This window comes from Colletotrichum abscissum (assembly GCF_030869225.1).
Source record: "Colletotrichum abscissum strain IMI 504890 chromosome Unknown Scaffold_8.1, whole genome shotgun sequence".
Lineage (NCBI taxonomy): Eukaryota > Fungi > Ascomycota > Sordariomycetes > Glomerellales > Glomerellaceae > Colletotrichum > Colletotrichum abscissum.
In genome coordinates this window covers 437,661-453,612 of record NW_026850525.1, presented here as the reverse complement: position 1 = coordinate 453,612, position 15,952 = coordinate 437,661, and the positions used below count along the sequence as shown (strand labels likewise).

Below are 15,952 nucleotides of genomic sequence, written 5' to 3'. Positions count from 1 at the left end.
CAAATTCATTTACCATGACTCTTTACCTGTTCCCCCAATTCAATGCCTCACACGGCATTCCTCAGCTAGATTGTCGCGACCTCGTTTCGGGCGACGGGCGGCGCCTTAGACTACGTGGATATTTCGTCGGCACGCTTGTGAGGACAATCACGCCACCAGTCGAAGTCTCCTCGGTTCCTGGTCACCGCTTTGATTATTCTTACACCCTCCGAAATCTCATAAAGACATGGAAACAGCACATAGCAGAAGATGCTTTCAGTGAGCTCCGAGAGCTGGACAAGCCGTTGTTCAAAAAGGAAGCCATCGCAGAGTTTTCGGGGATGTGGGATGACATGGAGAAAGCCGATAAATATCTGTTCGATTCGTCAGGGCCCGCAGAGTATGGAACGAGTAAGAAAATACAGATACTAGTCTGGCTGCAATCCAGAGTCATGAACATCTTTCTCACATGTGGAGGTTGCTTTGGCGTCGGAACACACGACACGAAAGAGGGCGACGAGGTCTGGATTCTCTGCTCAGGATTTATGCCACTCATTTTACGACCGATCAAAAGCAACGGTGAGCAGAGTGATGATAATGGCCAAGTTGATGGTCCAGCTACGTTCATTCTACCAGAGATGCAGGATAGATATCATCTGGTGAGTGACTGCTACATGCCCGGGATAATGAACGGCGAGCTCTCACTCGAAGGAAATTCTAATTTACGAACAATCACGTTATGTTAAGCTGGTTTGTAACTTTTGGAAGGCGCGAGGATTTGGATCTTTGACGGATCAATCTCGTTAAATCTAGTCTTCTGTACTACAAATCGGGCCTGATCTTTAGGTCCTATATACTTCTCGGGGTGCCACAGATCTCAATACACGTACTGAAAAACGTCAGTGATGGTTCAATTTCAACGAAGAGATGTCCACTTACCTTGAAGTACTTGTTCTGCAAGTCTGTCTCGTCCAGGAGCCCACGCTCGTAGGCCTGCTGCTCATTCTCCTCCGACGTCGCGTGTTCCGCCCTCCTAGACCGATTTCTAACCCACAACAGACACCAGAGGCCACAGAGGCATGCGATCTGCATACCGACGCAGAAGATCATCATCGCGACGCCCAGGGGGTACCGCGGCGCCTGCTCTGCCTTAAAGAAGAATGGGCCGACGAAGTTTCCGAGACAGTACCCGATCAGAAGCATCGCGTTTGTCGTTATCTTCTTGGTGTGGCCCGCGGTGTTGGCCGTGGCGACAGACATGGACAGCGTCCAGGTCGCCGTGTAGGCGAAGGAGATCCAGAGACAGGCGAGGCGGCCATAGGGATTGGATTGATCAATGAGCCAGAGGCCGAGGATACCGGCGAGGAAGGGGGCGAGACAGGTAAGCATGATGGCTATGCGAGCGTTTGGGTAGTAGGAAGCGAAGAAGCTGCGTTACGTTAGCTGAGAAACAGGAGGCTGAAGATTACGGCTTGCTCACCATGCCAGGGGACACAGAATGAGCTGGACCGCTCCCGAAGGCATCTGGATGAGAGTAGTCTGAAGCGTCGAGAAGCCCATGCCCCTGATTACAAGACCTTGGAACTATCGTTGTGTCAGTTTACAGTCTCCAAGGTAATATCTGACCACAACTCACCGTCGTCAATCCGCCATTGGGAGTGTTACTCGCCACAGCAAACAAAAACAGAAGCCATGTCTTCAAGTCCATCATGGCCTCCCTGAACTGGGGCCACTTGAACTTCTTGTTCTCGACTCCCGTACCGTTCGCCTTGACGCGACTAATAACCATCGCTTTCTCCTTTTCTGATAGAAACTTCGTCGTCAATGGCGAGCCAGGAAGAAAGATGAGCATGAGAATCCCCCACGCCACCGTAATGGCGCCCCAAAACAGAAACAGAATCCGCCAGCTCGCGATAGACCCCTGCACATGCCCAATTCCGAACGTCACGATACCGGCCGTGATGTACCCCAGACCCGCAGATCCGATCCAGATGCCCATACGAACAGGTTGCTCCTTTCTCGAATAGTACATAGAGAAAAGCAACATCGTACCCGGGTTGATCGAAGCCTCGAACGCACCCAGAAATGTCCTCGTCGCCGCGAGCCCAGCAAAATTATGCGACGCGGCGTGGCACATGAGCACGGCGCCCCACAACACCACGGTGGCCGACATGAAGGTGTTTATGGGCAATTTCTGCAGCAGTACGTTTGTGGGGAACTCCCAGAAGAGGTATCCCAGGTACAGCAGCGCGCCGGCCCAGGAGAACTCGGAACCGGTGAGGCCAATGTCCTCGCGGATGCCAAAGACGGCGGCGTAGCTCAGTGTCGTACGGTCGATGGACTGCAGGGCGTATGTGATGCAAGGGAGCGGCATGAGGCGAAAGTCGAGGCGTCGGAGGAGCGCGGAGCTCTCTTCCGGGTCGATTACTTCACCTTCGGCTGCGTCGAGGAGGTCGAGGGGCTTTGTTGGCTCGGAGGCCATGAGCTCCTCTTTGGGAGTCATTTCCGTCTTCATGATTCGCTGAGTCGGATCTTGGGAGAGAGAAGAGAGGGTGTTTCGGCCGCTGCACTGCAGGTCGCCAGACTGCATCTACATCTAAAGAACATCTAGCTATATAGGATCATCGGCGACGTGAGTGCCGGATCTATAGGCATGTTGTTAATGATTCGGTATGCCTCCGAGACGCAGCAGATAAGAGCCGGTGGCACCACTGGGGGGGTGTTATTGCTTCCCGCGGAAAAGTCTTATCACGGTTGAAGTCATCCGCGGCCATGACTTGTGCAGATGTTACCCCGCGCATAATGTTGCAGCGACCAGCCGTGTTTCCGAGAATGGGTAGTTTGCGATTTTATAGACCATTTTTTTTTCGGAGGCGTCGAGACAGTCGAACTAGGTTTCAAGACAGTATCAGGTATCAGTCACCAGGATTCGGCTTCAGTGAGATTATAAGCTCAGAATTTGGGGCGATATGATGAACCGTGAACTCGCATCATCCGTACAGTATACTTGCGAAGCAGTAATCATGCAATTTTTCAATTCAAGAGAATCATTTCATGAAATTTCATTGGATAGTTTTTAGTCCTATTTGTCGTCCAGATACAAGCCCTCATCCGGAGGCGGAACACCATACCAGTCCAAGCCCAGCTTATCCTCAGGATCAGGATCCGGCATCTGGTAGTACCCATCATACCTCCACCAAGTCCGATCTTCCCACACATCCTCAACCGGCAAGACCCCTTCAGCCTTCATCTCATCCCTAACCTTCTCAACACCACGCCACACTCTCAAGATATTTTCACCAGCGACCTTAGCAAGCTGCTCCTCAGTCGCGCCCCTATCAAGAATAGCCTTGAGGAGTCTCGGGTAGCACTTGACGTCTTCCAAGCCGGGGATGACAGATGCGATACCGTCAAAGTCGGAGCCGAGACCAACGTGATCCCAGCCGATACGCTCGGCAATGTAGAACAAGTGATCGAGAACCATGTCCATCTTGGCGTCCCGTCGACGTGTAGTGACGTGCTCCGGGACAAAGGTTACCATCACGATACCACCGTTGGCTGGGACCATGTCTAGGATGTGATCCGGGACGTTGCGGGGACAGTCGAAGACGCCCTTGACGTTGGAGTGGGAGAACATGATTGGTGCGCGGGTCTGCTCGAGGACTTGCTTGGCGCAGTCTTCTGAGACGTGGGAGATGTCTACAATCATTCCTGCGAAGGGCTGGTGAGCGGGCTGCTTGTTTGACTGAACTGTCTTGCTCACCTAATCTGTTCATCTCGATCAATGCTGCACGTCCCAGCTTAGAGAGTCCGCCGTGCACAGCGCCGACTTTGGATGTTGAGCTATCGGCGAATGCATTGTTGCAGACATGAGTGAAAGTGCACTAGCAAAATCAGTACCAAAACTACCAGCATCTCTAAGCATTTCCAACTTACATATCTGACGCCCAGGCGGTAAAATGCTCTGATAATACCAATACTGTTGCCAGCCATGTGCAATCTACCAATCTGGTCAGTCTCTCGTGAGCCTCTCTCAACTCCTCAAATTGAACACGCACCCTTCAATACCGATGGAGCAAGCTATCCTCCCAGACTCGTAAATCTTCTTCACATCATTTGGTCCATTCACCAATTCAAACGTCTCCGGGTACGACTCAACAAGCCGAAGCGTCATATCAATCTGCTCAATGGCGTCGCGCGCCATGTCCGAGTACTCTGCTGTCGAAAAGTTCTCCGCGGACCTGAGACAAGGGACGCAAATGGACCAGAATTGGCCTCCGACGGCACCTTCATGTCGTGTAAGTCATGTAGATCTACGGGGGTAAAACGGGACAGGATCTAGCAACTCACCCTCTCTCAGTCGGGGGATATCCGTCATTCCCCTCTCAAATCCATTTGCGAAATCAAATTTCGGATTATTGTGAATCTTGCCGTGAAAGCATGCCCGCGGTTGCTGAGGCAGATCATTGTGGCCGTCGATGAGCGGCGTCCTGAGAAGAACACGCTTGACTCGCTCGTCAATGTCAAGCTTCTGATAGGGATGATCTGACGATGCCATTGTGTTAATGCCAGGTTTGTTGGTCGATTTGGAATTGTTGCCAACCCCAACACGCGATTGATCTGATGAGAGGATTCAATAAGGTACTAGTAGTTGAGAAACAAGTTATGCGCGGAGCTCATTAAGGTGAGGTTCATTTCAGTTTAGTCTGGGTGCCTGCGTTTCCTCGGTCAACTGTTGCTAGAGACTCAGAGTGTGGGTTTCCCGCGCAAAAGGAAGGGACCCATAGATATGACCCAGACGTTTGATTTGGCCGCCATACCATCGCGGGGAGTCATGTTTGAAGGCTCGGATAATAAGATCCAGGGTATTCCTTGACCCCGCAGGTTCGAGCCTAGATAAGAGCCAAGATCGTCTCATCTTGTCTTGTTTGTACGGATACACCAACCAATCTCAAGGATGCTGGCTTCCCAGGTTCCAGAGTTTCGGGTCCTCGCATGATGTTATCCACTCGAGAGCTCTCGAGTCTCAGTGGACAAGTGTAGAGACTTGGCTCGATTGAGAAGAAATTCACAAAAGCAACGGAGTTGTCTCAAGGCTTCCCTTCCCGCAGACGCTCGGTTGGTGGTTAAATTCAGTACGGATTGGGAACATGGAAGTATAATGTTCGGAGAATGTTAACGGCCAATAAGTACTCAAAGTCTATGAGTCCATGATGTACACCGTTCGCTCCACTATCGTTGCCGTTCTCAAATAGAACAGCGTTTTGCTACATTCGCTAATGATATGGGTATCCTTCAAACACAATCGTATGATCAGAAACGACGCCAGAAACCGACTCTATGAGAAAATTGAACCATAAACTCCAAATTCCAACTTCGAGAAATGGAAAGAGAATCGCTCGCTCACACACTAGCAGCCTGTCATAATTTCATCTTCGTCATACTGCCCAGACGCGCCACGTTTTGCGCTGACCTGTTTCTTGGGAGCCGGCCGGCATTTCAAGACCTTCATCTCGGGATCTACAACAAGCACCTTGAGACGCTGGTCAATTGCGTCCACTCCAGAAGCGATTCTTTGATCTACGCATTCCACTATTAGCACTACTTCACGCTTTGGAAAAAAGCATTCTCAGGAGAGGGCAAACTTACGGAAAGTGTCACGGAGTTCCAAAATGCCGTCAAACGCTTTCGTGAGACCAACCTGCTGGGTTTCACCAGCAGGCCAATGACCCTTGACGGTGTCGAGTGACAGCAGCTTCAGCGTCGCGGAGGTCCGGAAGAGACTCGCGTAGGACACCGCCACGGCATTCAAGAGAGGCTCTGCGTTGCCGTGCCACGGCTTGACGTTTCTGAGAAGGTCGCGGTAGATGAACATGAGCTGCCACAGCGCAGCCCATACCGCGGGCCTCTCGTGGTTATCCATCTTGGACTTGGTGGGCTTGAGATACCTATCGAGGTCGGCGAGGATGTCTCGCTCAGACGACTCGATGACGGACCTCGCGATGCCACGGATTTCCGCCTGAGCTGGGAGAGGAAGCTCGGAGAGCCGAATCTCACCTGAGCGGATGAAGTATAGTTCTGGCGAGCGGTAGATTCTGCACATGGCGTTGAGCGTGTGCACCTTTTGCAACAGTTCGGTCTGAGACTGGTGAGACATTGTACGAGGCGTATGAGACCTTGGAGAGGTAGGCTTACCTTGGGACGTTGCGCCGTATTATAAGGATTATATTGACTTGGCATTGCGTAATGCTTGATGAAATACTCGATACGCCCCTCAAAGGTCCTGTGATCTTCAGAGGAAACGTATTGTGAAGCCCAGTCTACCAGGCTGTCCTGTGACATGGCCCTGTTCTCTGGGTTCCTAGTCAGAGTGCAGCCGCGACAGCTGAGGGCAGCGCATGTGAAATTTCTGAGAGTGGCTCTGAGACCTGGCCTGGAGCTATCTGGCTCGAGAAAGATTTGCCCTTCAAATACAGGCCCTTGAAATTGCGGGCCACCCGTTCTCAGGGTGTCATTGACTATACGGTCAAGTCTCAAGCCAGCGACTACACATTATTAACGGCCCACTCCGAGAACTGGAGAAACAGAAAAACTCACAACGCCTAGGCGAAAGCTCCTTGGCTACACTCGTCAAGTCCCCGCGGATGCAAGAGAACTCTGTGGCTTGTTGCCCAAGCTTCTTGCAGGTTTCGCAAGGGTCAACAGCCGAGCATGTAACCTTTTGTACTCTGCATCTAATACATGCGCTAGCGACTCTGACTCTGTTCCCCTTGTGAACATCTTTGGCGACCCGGTGTCTGCTGTTGGGTGATTTTTTGATGGGCCGGGCTGGAAGGTCGAGAGCGGGCGGCTTCGGGAGGCTTCGCTTGTCCAAGCTCACTTGGTATGCCGGTGATTCGATCTGACCAAGTGTAGTTGACATTCCTTCCGCAATGGTCGCAGGTTCCCATAGAATAAGTTCCCTTTCTATCGCTGAGATTGCTGATGATGTTAGGGGCTCAGTGGTGTCTTCCGTCGATCTCGATGAGCTCGGAGCGTCTGAGTCTAAGCTGTCATAGAAAGATTTCAGTGTATCCGAAAGTAATACACGCTCGTCTTTCTCTTCTACGTCAAACGAGTATAAGTCCTCAATTTCTTCTTTGGACATCGCAAAGTCAAAATTCGTCAGGACTTGTATTTCATCGTCCTCTTCTTCACCCTCTTCAGTAGCGTCTTCCCACGGAAAACATTTCAGCGCGAACTCGTGTACATGCCAGAGGATGTGATCGTCGTCGACTAGCTGAGTGTGGTCATTGCCATGGGTACATAAAGGACAAGGTACAGGTTCCGGCGTTCTTCGCTGGCAGATTTCGGAAAGAGACGATAATTCGATGGAAGCTGCAATGTTTTGGTGCTGTTCGATCGCGTGCGTTTCCCAAGTTTGCCTACTGCTGAAGGTAGAGAAATGTTTGCTATTAAGATCCTTAGTACACCATGGACACGTCCATTCGATCTGAGAGTGGTATTCGTTTAGATGCCTCATTAGTTCGTCGGAAGTCGACCACATGAGATCGGGCATGGCGCAGTTTTCATAGTAACAAGAGTAGGGCAGGATATCGTTGGCTACATGTTTTCTGCAAGAAGTCAGAACTATGATGGCGTCTTCCGGAAACCTTAAGTTTTCCAGACTTGAATCTTAATTACCTCCAGAGTGACTGACTCCTGAGGCATTGCTCTGGCAGTACATTGGCACAGTAAGGGCAAGTCAGTAGACTGCCGACGGTGGATGGCTTGGGACATTTCGGGTACTCCAAGTCATCTCGACTTCCTATCCGAGTGGCCCGGGTTACGATAGACGGCGATTTCTCCTCTTGGAGAAAGAGAGATAGATCAAATTGCGATCCTATGTGCGTGGCTGTATGCGATGCCGAAGGGATAACCTTAGAACTTGCTTGGACGGGCATGTCGTCGTCGGGTAAAGCCTGAGACTCGACCTCAAACTCGCGATCCACGGTCTCCAATTGTGTAGGCTGCGGTTCAAACTCCATTGCCGTTTCCGCAATATTTGCCTCAATGATGGCCTCGTGGTCTTCAGTAGACTCTCGAATAAATTGTATTCTATTCCGACGAAGAAGGTTTGCACGTATCAAGCGTCGTTGTACTGTCGTCAATCTACTTTCGTGAAGGAAGTCGGCGATTGCTCCTATCTGGTAAGGCACGGCAGCAGTCGCTTTTTCCAAGCTACCGCCAAGTATACTGCTCTTCCAAGACTGTACGTATTCAATGAAGTCCCCTTCTTTGAGTGATGTATCAGCCTTGTGATAGCGATACTTGTTGCCAGATTGTCGAATCTTGGTTGACAAGTCGATGAGCCGTGCTATTGTCGCTTTGATATAAAACATGTGGTACTCAACTTCGTGCTTATCCATGTCGTTTAACTCACTGCCAATTTCGGAAGCGCCACTACTGGAGGAACTAGCTGCGTCATCTGTCTCGCCATGCTCGTGCATATCAGCGCATCCAGCAATCATCGATGGCTTCAGACGAGCTATCAAGATCAGTAAGAGAATTGCCTACCAAGTGTAATCGCTTACTCAATTCCAAGAGATGACTGAGCGATTCACGTAAGCCATCCAACAAGTCCAGAAACAACTGACGAACATTAGCGTGATCGCGGACTCGATATTCCAGCGATGATTTGCCCTTCCTGTCCGCTTTTATTACTTTACACCAGAGGTTAAATTCGGCCTCACGATATTCGAACCAGTCCATGTCTGACAGATCTGGCACTGAGGAACGAAGGCTGGCAAACAATTCCTGACATGTAATTGTGCGAGAACGGATGTCTGAACCGTGAAGAGAGACAAGAGACGGGGTATGGTCGGATGTCATGATGAAGAAAACGCGAAGGCAAGACTCTCAGTTTCGGCGATGATATGACAGTGTCTTTGCCTTCGTTAACAAGTCGTGAGAGCTACTATGACATTCAAATGCTATCTCTGATGTAAAGGGGGCAGCTGACGTTCATGCCCGGCAGCCCATTCGGAGAAATACGCATCAGGTTGCTCGCTAAATGAGCGAATAGTGTGAGATTGATAGACCTGTAACGTGACTATGAGGCTGCATGGTGCAGCACATTGTTGTTCTTGGCCAATAGTCAGAGAAGAGGGGCCTGCCTGGTAATCCGATTCTTAAGTTTGGCTCAGAGCAGGGAACGTGAACCTATGTCGACATAATTTGATCGAGATGGGTTCGAAATGTTGGTTCGTCCTCTCACAGACGCACTATCCCCCACCGGATATCCCCAAGAACGGAATCGGCCCTTCACGAGGCCCGATTTGTCTAGGACACCTGATAACTGACCTCCGACATCTCGACAATGTCATCAACCGGGACGCGCCGCTCGACATCCCGCCGAACATGCCAATCCATTCGAGCAAGAGGTGGGGACTAAACTGGCAGATACACACTGGCCGCGGTGCAGAGGTTTCCGCGACAGCCGGTGCGCCCATCGCTGCGGCTGCCGGGGTGACGATTAAGCAGGATGCCGGGCTTGCTTTCGAGATGAGTGTCAGCAAACACTGGGAATTCGAGGCTCTCGAGACGTTCATTGTTCAACCAACCAATAATTTCGTCGAGGAAAGCGTCGGTACAACCGAAGTTCTCGGCCATCTCAAGAAGCAAGGTCGGCTGAAGACGTCGACGCTGTTCATGATTACAGGGATTGCCATAGCGCGAGGCGCCTCTATCGGGGTTTCTCAAACTGCAACTAAGAAGATAGTTGGGGGGCCAGGGATGTGAGTAGTTGCCAGACAGCCTATCTTAAGCAGCAAATCGGCTAGGGACTGACATTACGCACGAATAGTGAGGCTCCACTTGGAATCGCTGAAGTAGGCTTTCAAGTTGGCTGCTCGAAGGACAACGCCATCCTATCGTCGACACACAGATCGACCGACTTCATATGGGCAGTTCGCTTAGCGAAAATATCCAAAGGTTTTATTGATCGGAAGTGGTCATTTGAAACACTTTCACGTGGCGCAACATTTGGAAGACGGGACGGCGGAGCGGACATTGGTGATGAGGTCACCCAAGCATTGCGAGACGAAGGGCTTGACATGCGCCCATGCCCCGTGAACATTAACGACGACGTTTTTGTTCTGAACCATGATGACCTGCCAACGTCCAGTGATTGAGGTGCTGGAAGTCTGTGTTGGGAAACTGGCTGTACTAGATATGCTTCAGAACTCTCGTCATATCTACTTATTTACTCGCTTTACCTCACCCTGCCATGGGGCGCCTGTACATACCTCGCGAAGAGCGTGTTAAGTGTTCCTCGTGTATTTCCAAGAGCCCGAAGAAGCCTCCATCTTTCATGTCTCGGAAATTTGCAGACCTCGCCAGTTATTGTCAGCCTCGATATACCGTCACCTCATTCGCCAATGAACATGCATGCACCAATCAGAATTTGGTCACCTCACATCACGAGGCTTGAAGGAGCCCCTCAGGGCATTATTTGTCCAGTCAACGCATACCCAACTTTCTCAACATGTCATGATCGCAGTCACTACTCACCGCAATAGCAGTAATGGTCTCAACACCGGAATACGACGCGAACCAACTAGCAAATCACGGCCTGCGAAATGTCTCCGATACAGTTTCAGAGCTCATAAAAGATGGCGCGGCTCCGAAAGCATTCCTGAGCAATTTGAGTGCTGAGCTCGTCTCCGTGGCTGAGTGGCTCAAGGAGACGAGAGGACTCGAGGAGCCAAAGAACGTCGACCGGGTTCTGAAACTTTTAGCGGTCCTGGAGAAGCTGGGCAGAGTAAGTTTATAGTGCTGAGCTTAACTTGAACCAGTTACGTAACACCCATGGGACTGACGAAGACTTGCACTCTAGTACCCTAAGAGTTTCCGGGTTTCCGTCGAAACAGGCGATCTCAGCCAATATAAGATCCTGCAAGACTGGGATGCAGCAAGACGTCACTTCCGCGAGACTATGTGCAACTTAGCCGCGTACAAGAACCTTCGAAAACAAAACAAGTTCCTTTCAAGTTTGGCCCGAATCCATAAATCAAAACAACCACGTCGGGTGACCGAGTTTCCCGAAGTCAAACCTGTCGGGAAGGAATCGAAGGTACAACAACGATGGGACTGTCAAGGGTACATCAGGGCGCTACACAGAACGCTATCCCCTATATGTTTGTGTTCTCAGGACAACGCAGCGGGCTATATTACGGCAAATCTTCAGCTTCGGCGGTGTGGCTCACGTGGCGAACCCCCTGATGCCATGAAATTCCGACTTTTCTTTTTGGACCACCCGCATCGACGAGACCATTTCCCCCTGTCCCAATGGCAGGATGTGCAAATTTTAATCCCGAGAAACAGGTGCGCAATGCCTTGACCATGGACTTAAGATCGTAGTCGCCATATGTTGACATGATTTGCAGTGGAGCTAAACTTGCGGATGATCCATCTTCTACACCCAAGGTGCAAAATGCCCCAGCGGTTTCTAAGCAAACCTTCTGTCAACTCATAACATGCAGAAACCAATGCCAGTTGAGGTTTGAAGCACTAGGCGATGGACGTGTGTTCATGCAGCCTATGCAGCAGTTCTCTAATGGGTTCCTTCTCCACGAGTCCAGCATCTCTCTCCACGACCTGGTGGCCTGTCATGGGGCAAAGCTGAATCTATCACGTAGAGTTCTGCTATCTTACGTGCTAGCACAGTCTTTCTGGCAACTATATGGGTCCGACTGGATGCGTAACCCATGGACCAAGAGCGATGTCCATTTCATGTTCGAAGAGCGGGCGGCAAAACTCGCTGGCATCTACGTCAATGAGCCTTTCCTCTCAACACAGTTCAACGGCCGCACGATGCCCAAGAACCCCGCGATGGCGCATCGTTTCCCCAAGATTCTTGCTCTAGGCCTTATGCTTCTCGAAATAGGGCTCGGTGTTGGTATAGAGACCCTCAGACTACCCAGTGATAAGCAAATTGACGACAGACCACACGCGAATACGGATCTTATTGTTGGAACAAGAGTACTTGCAGAGAAGAGAGCGGAGAACGAGTTCTTTCCTCCCTTTGCAGACGTAGTAGAGCGTTGTCTTGACATACACAGTTTTCGGGAATATGAAGATGATGACGAGGGCCTCCGCCACGCAATAGAGGAGCGCATCGTCAACGTTCTCCATTCTTGTTACAATGACTGTTGGCTCAAAGATCCCGACTTTGTTGACATAAATCCAGTCATTCTGAATCCTCCTACGTCAAGTCGAACACTGATGTCTCTTGGCAGAGCATCTGATGACCGGCATGGCGCAAGGCTCATTGTTTCGAGTAGTCAGGCCAATTGGGATTCACCGCAAGATTATCCCAACATACCTCATCTCAGGTTCGTTGTTTTTCCCGAGTTCGATTGTCTTAAGGAGCTAACGAGCTAGTGCTTCCTCTCTGCCTACATCGCTCGCCTACGGTCCTATGTCAAGGTATGATGCCCCGGCCGATGAAATAATGAAGTAGAAGCTAACAGCTGGTGATGCAGCGGTACCTTGTCATCAAATCATTGGTTCGAAGAGTTCGACATACTCGACCGAGTTATTCGGAGTCCTATATCCCAGAATTCTAGTTCTCAGCCATCGAGGATTGTAATACTGGACACTGGAGTTCGAAGTGAACTAAGTAGCCTCACCACGAGTTACAAAGACTTCATTTCGGTCAACGGGTTCAATTACCAGGACAACACGAATCATGGGACCTGTGCAGTTGCCTTGATTAAAAGGATATACACGTCCGCAGATATCTATGTTGGAAGAGTATTTGAGGGACAACTTGCTTCCGACAACACAGCCAGTCTCATGGCACAGGTGAGTAAAGCCCAACTTTCGAATGCTCGTGGCTGACGAAGAAGGCGATTGATCATGCTCGAACTATCTGGAAGGCCGACATCATCGTTATGCCTTCGGGTTTCGACGCGGCAAATACAGATCTGGAGCTTGCCATCAATGATGCTCGCAATGCAAAAGTTCTCATCTTTGCAGCAGCATCCAACTTTGGCAACATCAGAGATATTGCCTTTCCAGCCCGTCTTTACACCAGTCTGAAACTATTCTGTATGTTTTCTACGACAGCTGGTATCCGAGCAAATTGCGACTTCAACCCTTCGCCATCGCCGCACGCAAAACACAACTTTGCAGTACTCGGCGAAGATGTCGAGCTACCAATACCTGCTTTATCTAATGAACCTTTCAAGCTCAGTGGAACATCTTTTTCTGCCATGATTGCGGCAGCAATCGCAGGGCAGATCCTCGAGTTTGTTCGCCACGAACATGCTAGTGGACTGATTTCCTGCGCTGACAAGATCCGCACAGTAGAGGGTATGTCTGCAGTCTTCTCGGCCATGGCGCAAGATAAGGACAATGGCTATCACTGCATAGCACCATGGAAAATTCTTTCTCAGAGATTGCGTCATGAGACAGTCGATAAAGTTGAAGCACGGGAAGACCTTCGCATCACAATCATCCGAGCATTGGAATCTTGTTAGACGAGATGGATTCAATGTCCATAAACTTCAATCGTGTTACTCGCTAGTCAAATTTCAGTAAAGACAGCATTCCGATAGCCATAGGTGGTGATAAAGAAACTAAAGCCATTATCAACAACCTCCCATAACATCGTCTTCATCGTCTTGTTCTCCAGCAGCGGAGCGTTTACCACCGACCGACTTTTTGGGTTGCCTTCGTTTGAGAACCTTCATCTCTGGATCTACAACTAGAGTCTTGAGACGCTGATCAATAACGTTCACGCCTGCAGTAATCTGTCGATCTGGTGGAGATTAGACTTGTTGACTCAACGGTGACAGGTAATCTGAGTATGCTCACAGAAGGTATCGCGGAGGCTCAAGGCATTTTCAAATGAATTGGCAATCTCTCCGTAACTGGTCTTATCCAGAGTCATTCTTAACGCTGCTGATGTGCGAAAAGAACTTCCGTAGAAGACCGCCATGGCATTAAGAAGAGACTCGGCATTATTGGCGGTATGCCATGACCGTATGTTCTTGAGCAAGTCTCGATAGATGAGCATCATTTGCCACAACGCGGCCCAGACAGCTGGCCTGTCGTTGATCTCCATTTTGTTCTTCAGATACTTGTCTAATTCGGCGAGAATATCTCGTTCAGATGCTTCTAGAGCGGACTTGGCGACGCCTCTCATCTGAGCTTGTGCTGAGAATGACAGCTCGGTAATTGGACTATTGTCCGATGGCGCGAAGTAGAAATTTGGCGTCCGATATACTTTGTACATTGACTTGAAGGTATGTACCTTTTGCAAAAGTTGCATCTGGAAGCTGTTAGAGGTGGCCACTCTCGGACGCCTGCATATAGTCCGGAGACGTTCGTGCAGACATTCAGTTCATACCTGGGGCCGATGACTAACAACGCTGTAGCGGCTGCATTGGGAAGGCTTGGAGTAGAGTCTGATGAACGATTCAATGCCACCTTCGAATGTCCTATGATCTTCTGGCAAAACCTGGCGTTCGGCCCACTTGACGAGCTGTTCCTGCGACAATGCGGGATTGGGATGATCTCTCGAAAAGGTGCAACCGCCGTGATTAGGTGCTGTGCAATAATAATTCCTCAAGGCTGCAGGGATCGAAGCTTTACTGTAGTCCTTCTCAAAGAGAATCTGCCCGTGAAAGACCGGCCCTCGGAACTCAGGCCGTGCTTGTCTCAGTGTATCATTAACAGCGCGGTCTTCCTTTTGAGCCAAGCAAGTGACTAGAATAGGTCAGGTTTGAGTTTATCAAGCTGGAAGTACCACGGCTCACATCTCCTGTAGGAACACTCCTTGGCAACGGTGCTCAAATCTCCCCGGATACAACAGACCTCAGCAGATTGTTCCTTGTTGCTGAAGGTTGTGCATGTACCACACGGATCGGTAGTCGAGCAGGGTACCTTCTGGATTCGGCATTTCAGGCAAGCTCCAGTCCCTCTCACTTGATTAACCTTTCTGACATCTTTGACAACCCGTTGTCTTGAGGCTGCTGACTTCTTGGTAACGCGTGTAGGGGCATCGACCTGAAGAGTCAGAGATCTGGGAGGATTCTGAGTTGGATCGTAGTGCGGCGTAGTCAACTTGTCGTCGTATCCACGCAGCCGGCTCAGGTCGCCGTAGGATCCCTGACCATGTAGTTGAACCTCGAGAGAGGATGGGGAGCTGGATAGAATGGAAGCCGGTTCATCGTTGGGCGTTACAGGTTCCGGGGTGTGAACAGAGGAAGAGTCGTCCGTAATGGAGCGGGTGCCAACGGAGGCTGGATAGGTAGGGAACATCTCGGACACTCGGCCGTCATCTGAGGAGAGTCCTGAAGAGCTGGAAGTGTCCCCGATGTACTGGGCCCAGGTCGCCTCCGCGAAGTAGGTCTCTTGAGGCCTTTGTTCATTTGAAAAGACTTCTTGACCGCCTCGAGCAAGCCTAGGTGTGACATAGAAAGATGCTGGGCTGTTTGCCGACCTCCTCGGGTAGGTGCCCAAGAAGATGTGGATATCACTCCCAACCTCCATTTCGGTCATGTAAGTCGATGTGACTGGATAGGTCTTGCAGAAGGGTAATTTCAGAGACCCAGTGTTTGGCAAGGATTGCAGGATTTGACAGCTGTAATGTGATCCCCGGGATGTGTTGTTTCTAAGTTTTGTGAGGGGTTTTGCTACATCCTCAATAGTTTATAGACCATCTCGTGCTGAGGCTCTTCAATCCCATGTATCGCGAGCCATGGTGTTGTAGATTTCGGTGACAACTGTACACGCTATTGGCCAATTCACATAAGCCCCGTAAAAACGGAATACCAATCAGACACCCATGTTTGACCGAGAATTGCAACCGTTCATGCGCGCAGCGTAGACTGGTCTACCTATGGCTCCCCGGCCGGCGTTACATAAGCCGGGAATCGCAGCTGAAGATGACCAGTAAGCGCCGGACAACGTGAATGCGTGTCTG

General features: G+C 50.3%; 7 protein-coding genes across 7 annotated transcripts; 3 read left to right on the top strand and 4 right to left on the bottom strand.

The window, feature by feature from the left end:
- Nucleotides 1-14: 14 nt before the first annotated feature.
- CABS01_04164 (uncharacterized protein) lies at nt 15-725 on the top strand (the record flags this gene model as incomplete). Its single annotated transcript, XM_060537535.1, has 1 exon — nt 15-725. The coding sequence occupies one exon, from the start codon at nt 15-17 to the stop codon at nt 723-725; it is 711 nt and encodes a 236-aa protein (XP_060390380.1).
- A 131-nt stretch (nt 726-856) lies between these two features.
- On the bottom strand, nt 857-2,494 carry CABS01_04163 (major facilitator superfamily transporter; the record flags this gene model as incomplete). Its single annotated transcript, XM_060537534.1, has 4 exons — nt 857-868; nt 919-1,408; nt 1,460-1,563; nt 1,616-2,494. The coding sequence occupies 4 exons, from the start codon at nt 2,492-2,494 to the stop codon at nt 857-859; spliced, it is 1,485 nt and encodes a 494-aa protein (XP_060390379.1).
- A 567-nt stretch (nt 2,495-3,061) lies between these two features.
- On the bottom strand, nt 3,062-4,537 carry CABS01_04162 (membrane dipeptidase; the record flags this gene model as incomplete). The annotated part of the gene is made up of 5 exons (XM_060537533.1): nt 3,062-3,690; nt 3,743-3,863; nt 3,916-3,979; nt 4,038-4,266; nt 4,330-4,537. The coding sequence occupies 5 exons, from the start codon at nt 4,535-4,537 to the stop codon at nt 3,062-3,064; spliced, it is 1,251 nt and encodes a 416-aa protein (XP_060390378.1).
- Nucleotides 4,538-5,389: 852 nt separating this feature from the next.
- Nucleotides 5,390-8,850, bottom strand: CABS01_04161 (uncharacterized protein; the record flags this gene model as incomplete). The annotated part of the gene is made up of 6 exons (XM_060537532.1): nt 5,390-5,559; nt 5,629-6,124; nt 6,175-6,524; nt 6,577-7,608; nt 7,679-8,506; nt 8,553-8,850. 6 exons carry the CDS (start codon nt 8,848-8,850, stop codon nt 5,390-5,392), a joined length of 3,174 nt encoding a protein of 1,057 aa, XP_060390377.1.
- Nucleotides 8,851-9,204: 354 nt separating this feature from the next.
- Nucleotides 9,205-10,151, top strand: CABS01_04160 (uncharacterized protein; the record flags this gene model as incomplete). Its single annotated transcript, XM_060537531.1, has 2 exons — nt 9,205-9,755; nt 9,824-10,151. The coding sequence occupies 2 exons, from the start codon at nt 9,205-9,207 to the stop codon at nt 10,149-10,151; spliced, it is 879 nt and encodes a 292-aa protein (XP_060390376.1).
- A 392-nt stretch (nt 10,152-10,543) lies between these two features.
- CABS01_04159 (extracellular alkaline serine protease) lies at nt 10,544-13,502 on the top strand (the record flags this gene model as incomplete). Its single annotated transcript, XM_060537530.1, has 5 exons — nt 10,544-10,780; nt 10,856-11,092; nt 11,171-11,214; nt 11,406-12,353; nt 12,836-13,502. 5 exons carry the CDS (start codon nt 10,544-10,546, stop codon nt 13,500-13,502), a joined length of 2,133 nt encoding a protein of 710 aa, XP_060390375.1.
- Nucleotides 13,503-13,613: 111 nt separating this feature from the next.
- On the bottom strand, nt 13,614-15,519 carry CABS01_04158 (uncharacterized protein; the record flags this gene model as incomplete). The annotated part of the gene is made up of 4 exons (XM_060537529.1): nt 13,614-13,783; nt 13,840-14,296; nt 14,375-14,733; nt 14,784-15,519. The coding sequence occupies 4 exons, from the start codon at nt 15,517-15,519 to the stop codon at nt 13,614-13,616; spliced, it is 1,722 nt and encodes a 573-aa protein (XP_060390374.1).
- Between the last annotated feature and the right edge of the window lie 433 nt (nt 15,520-15,952).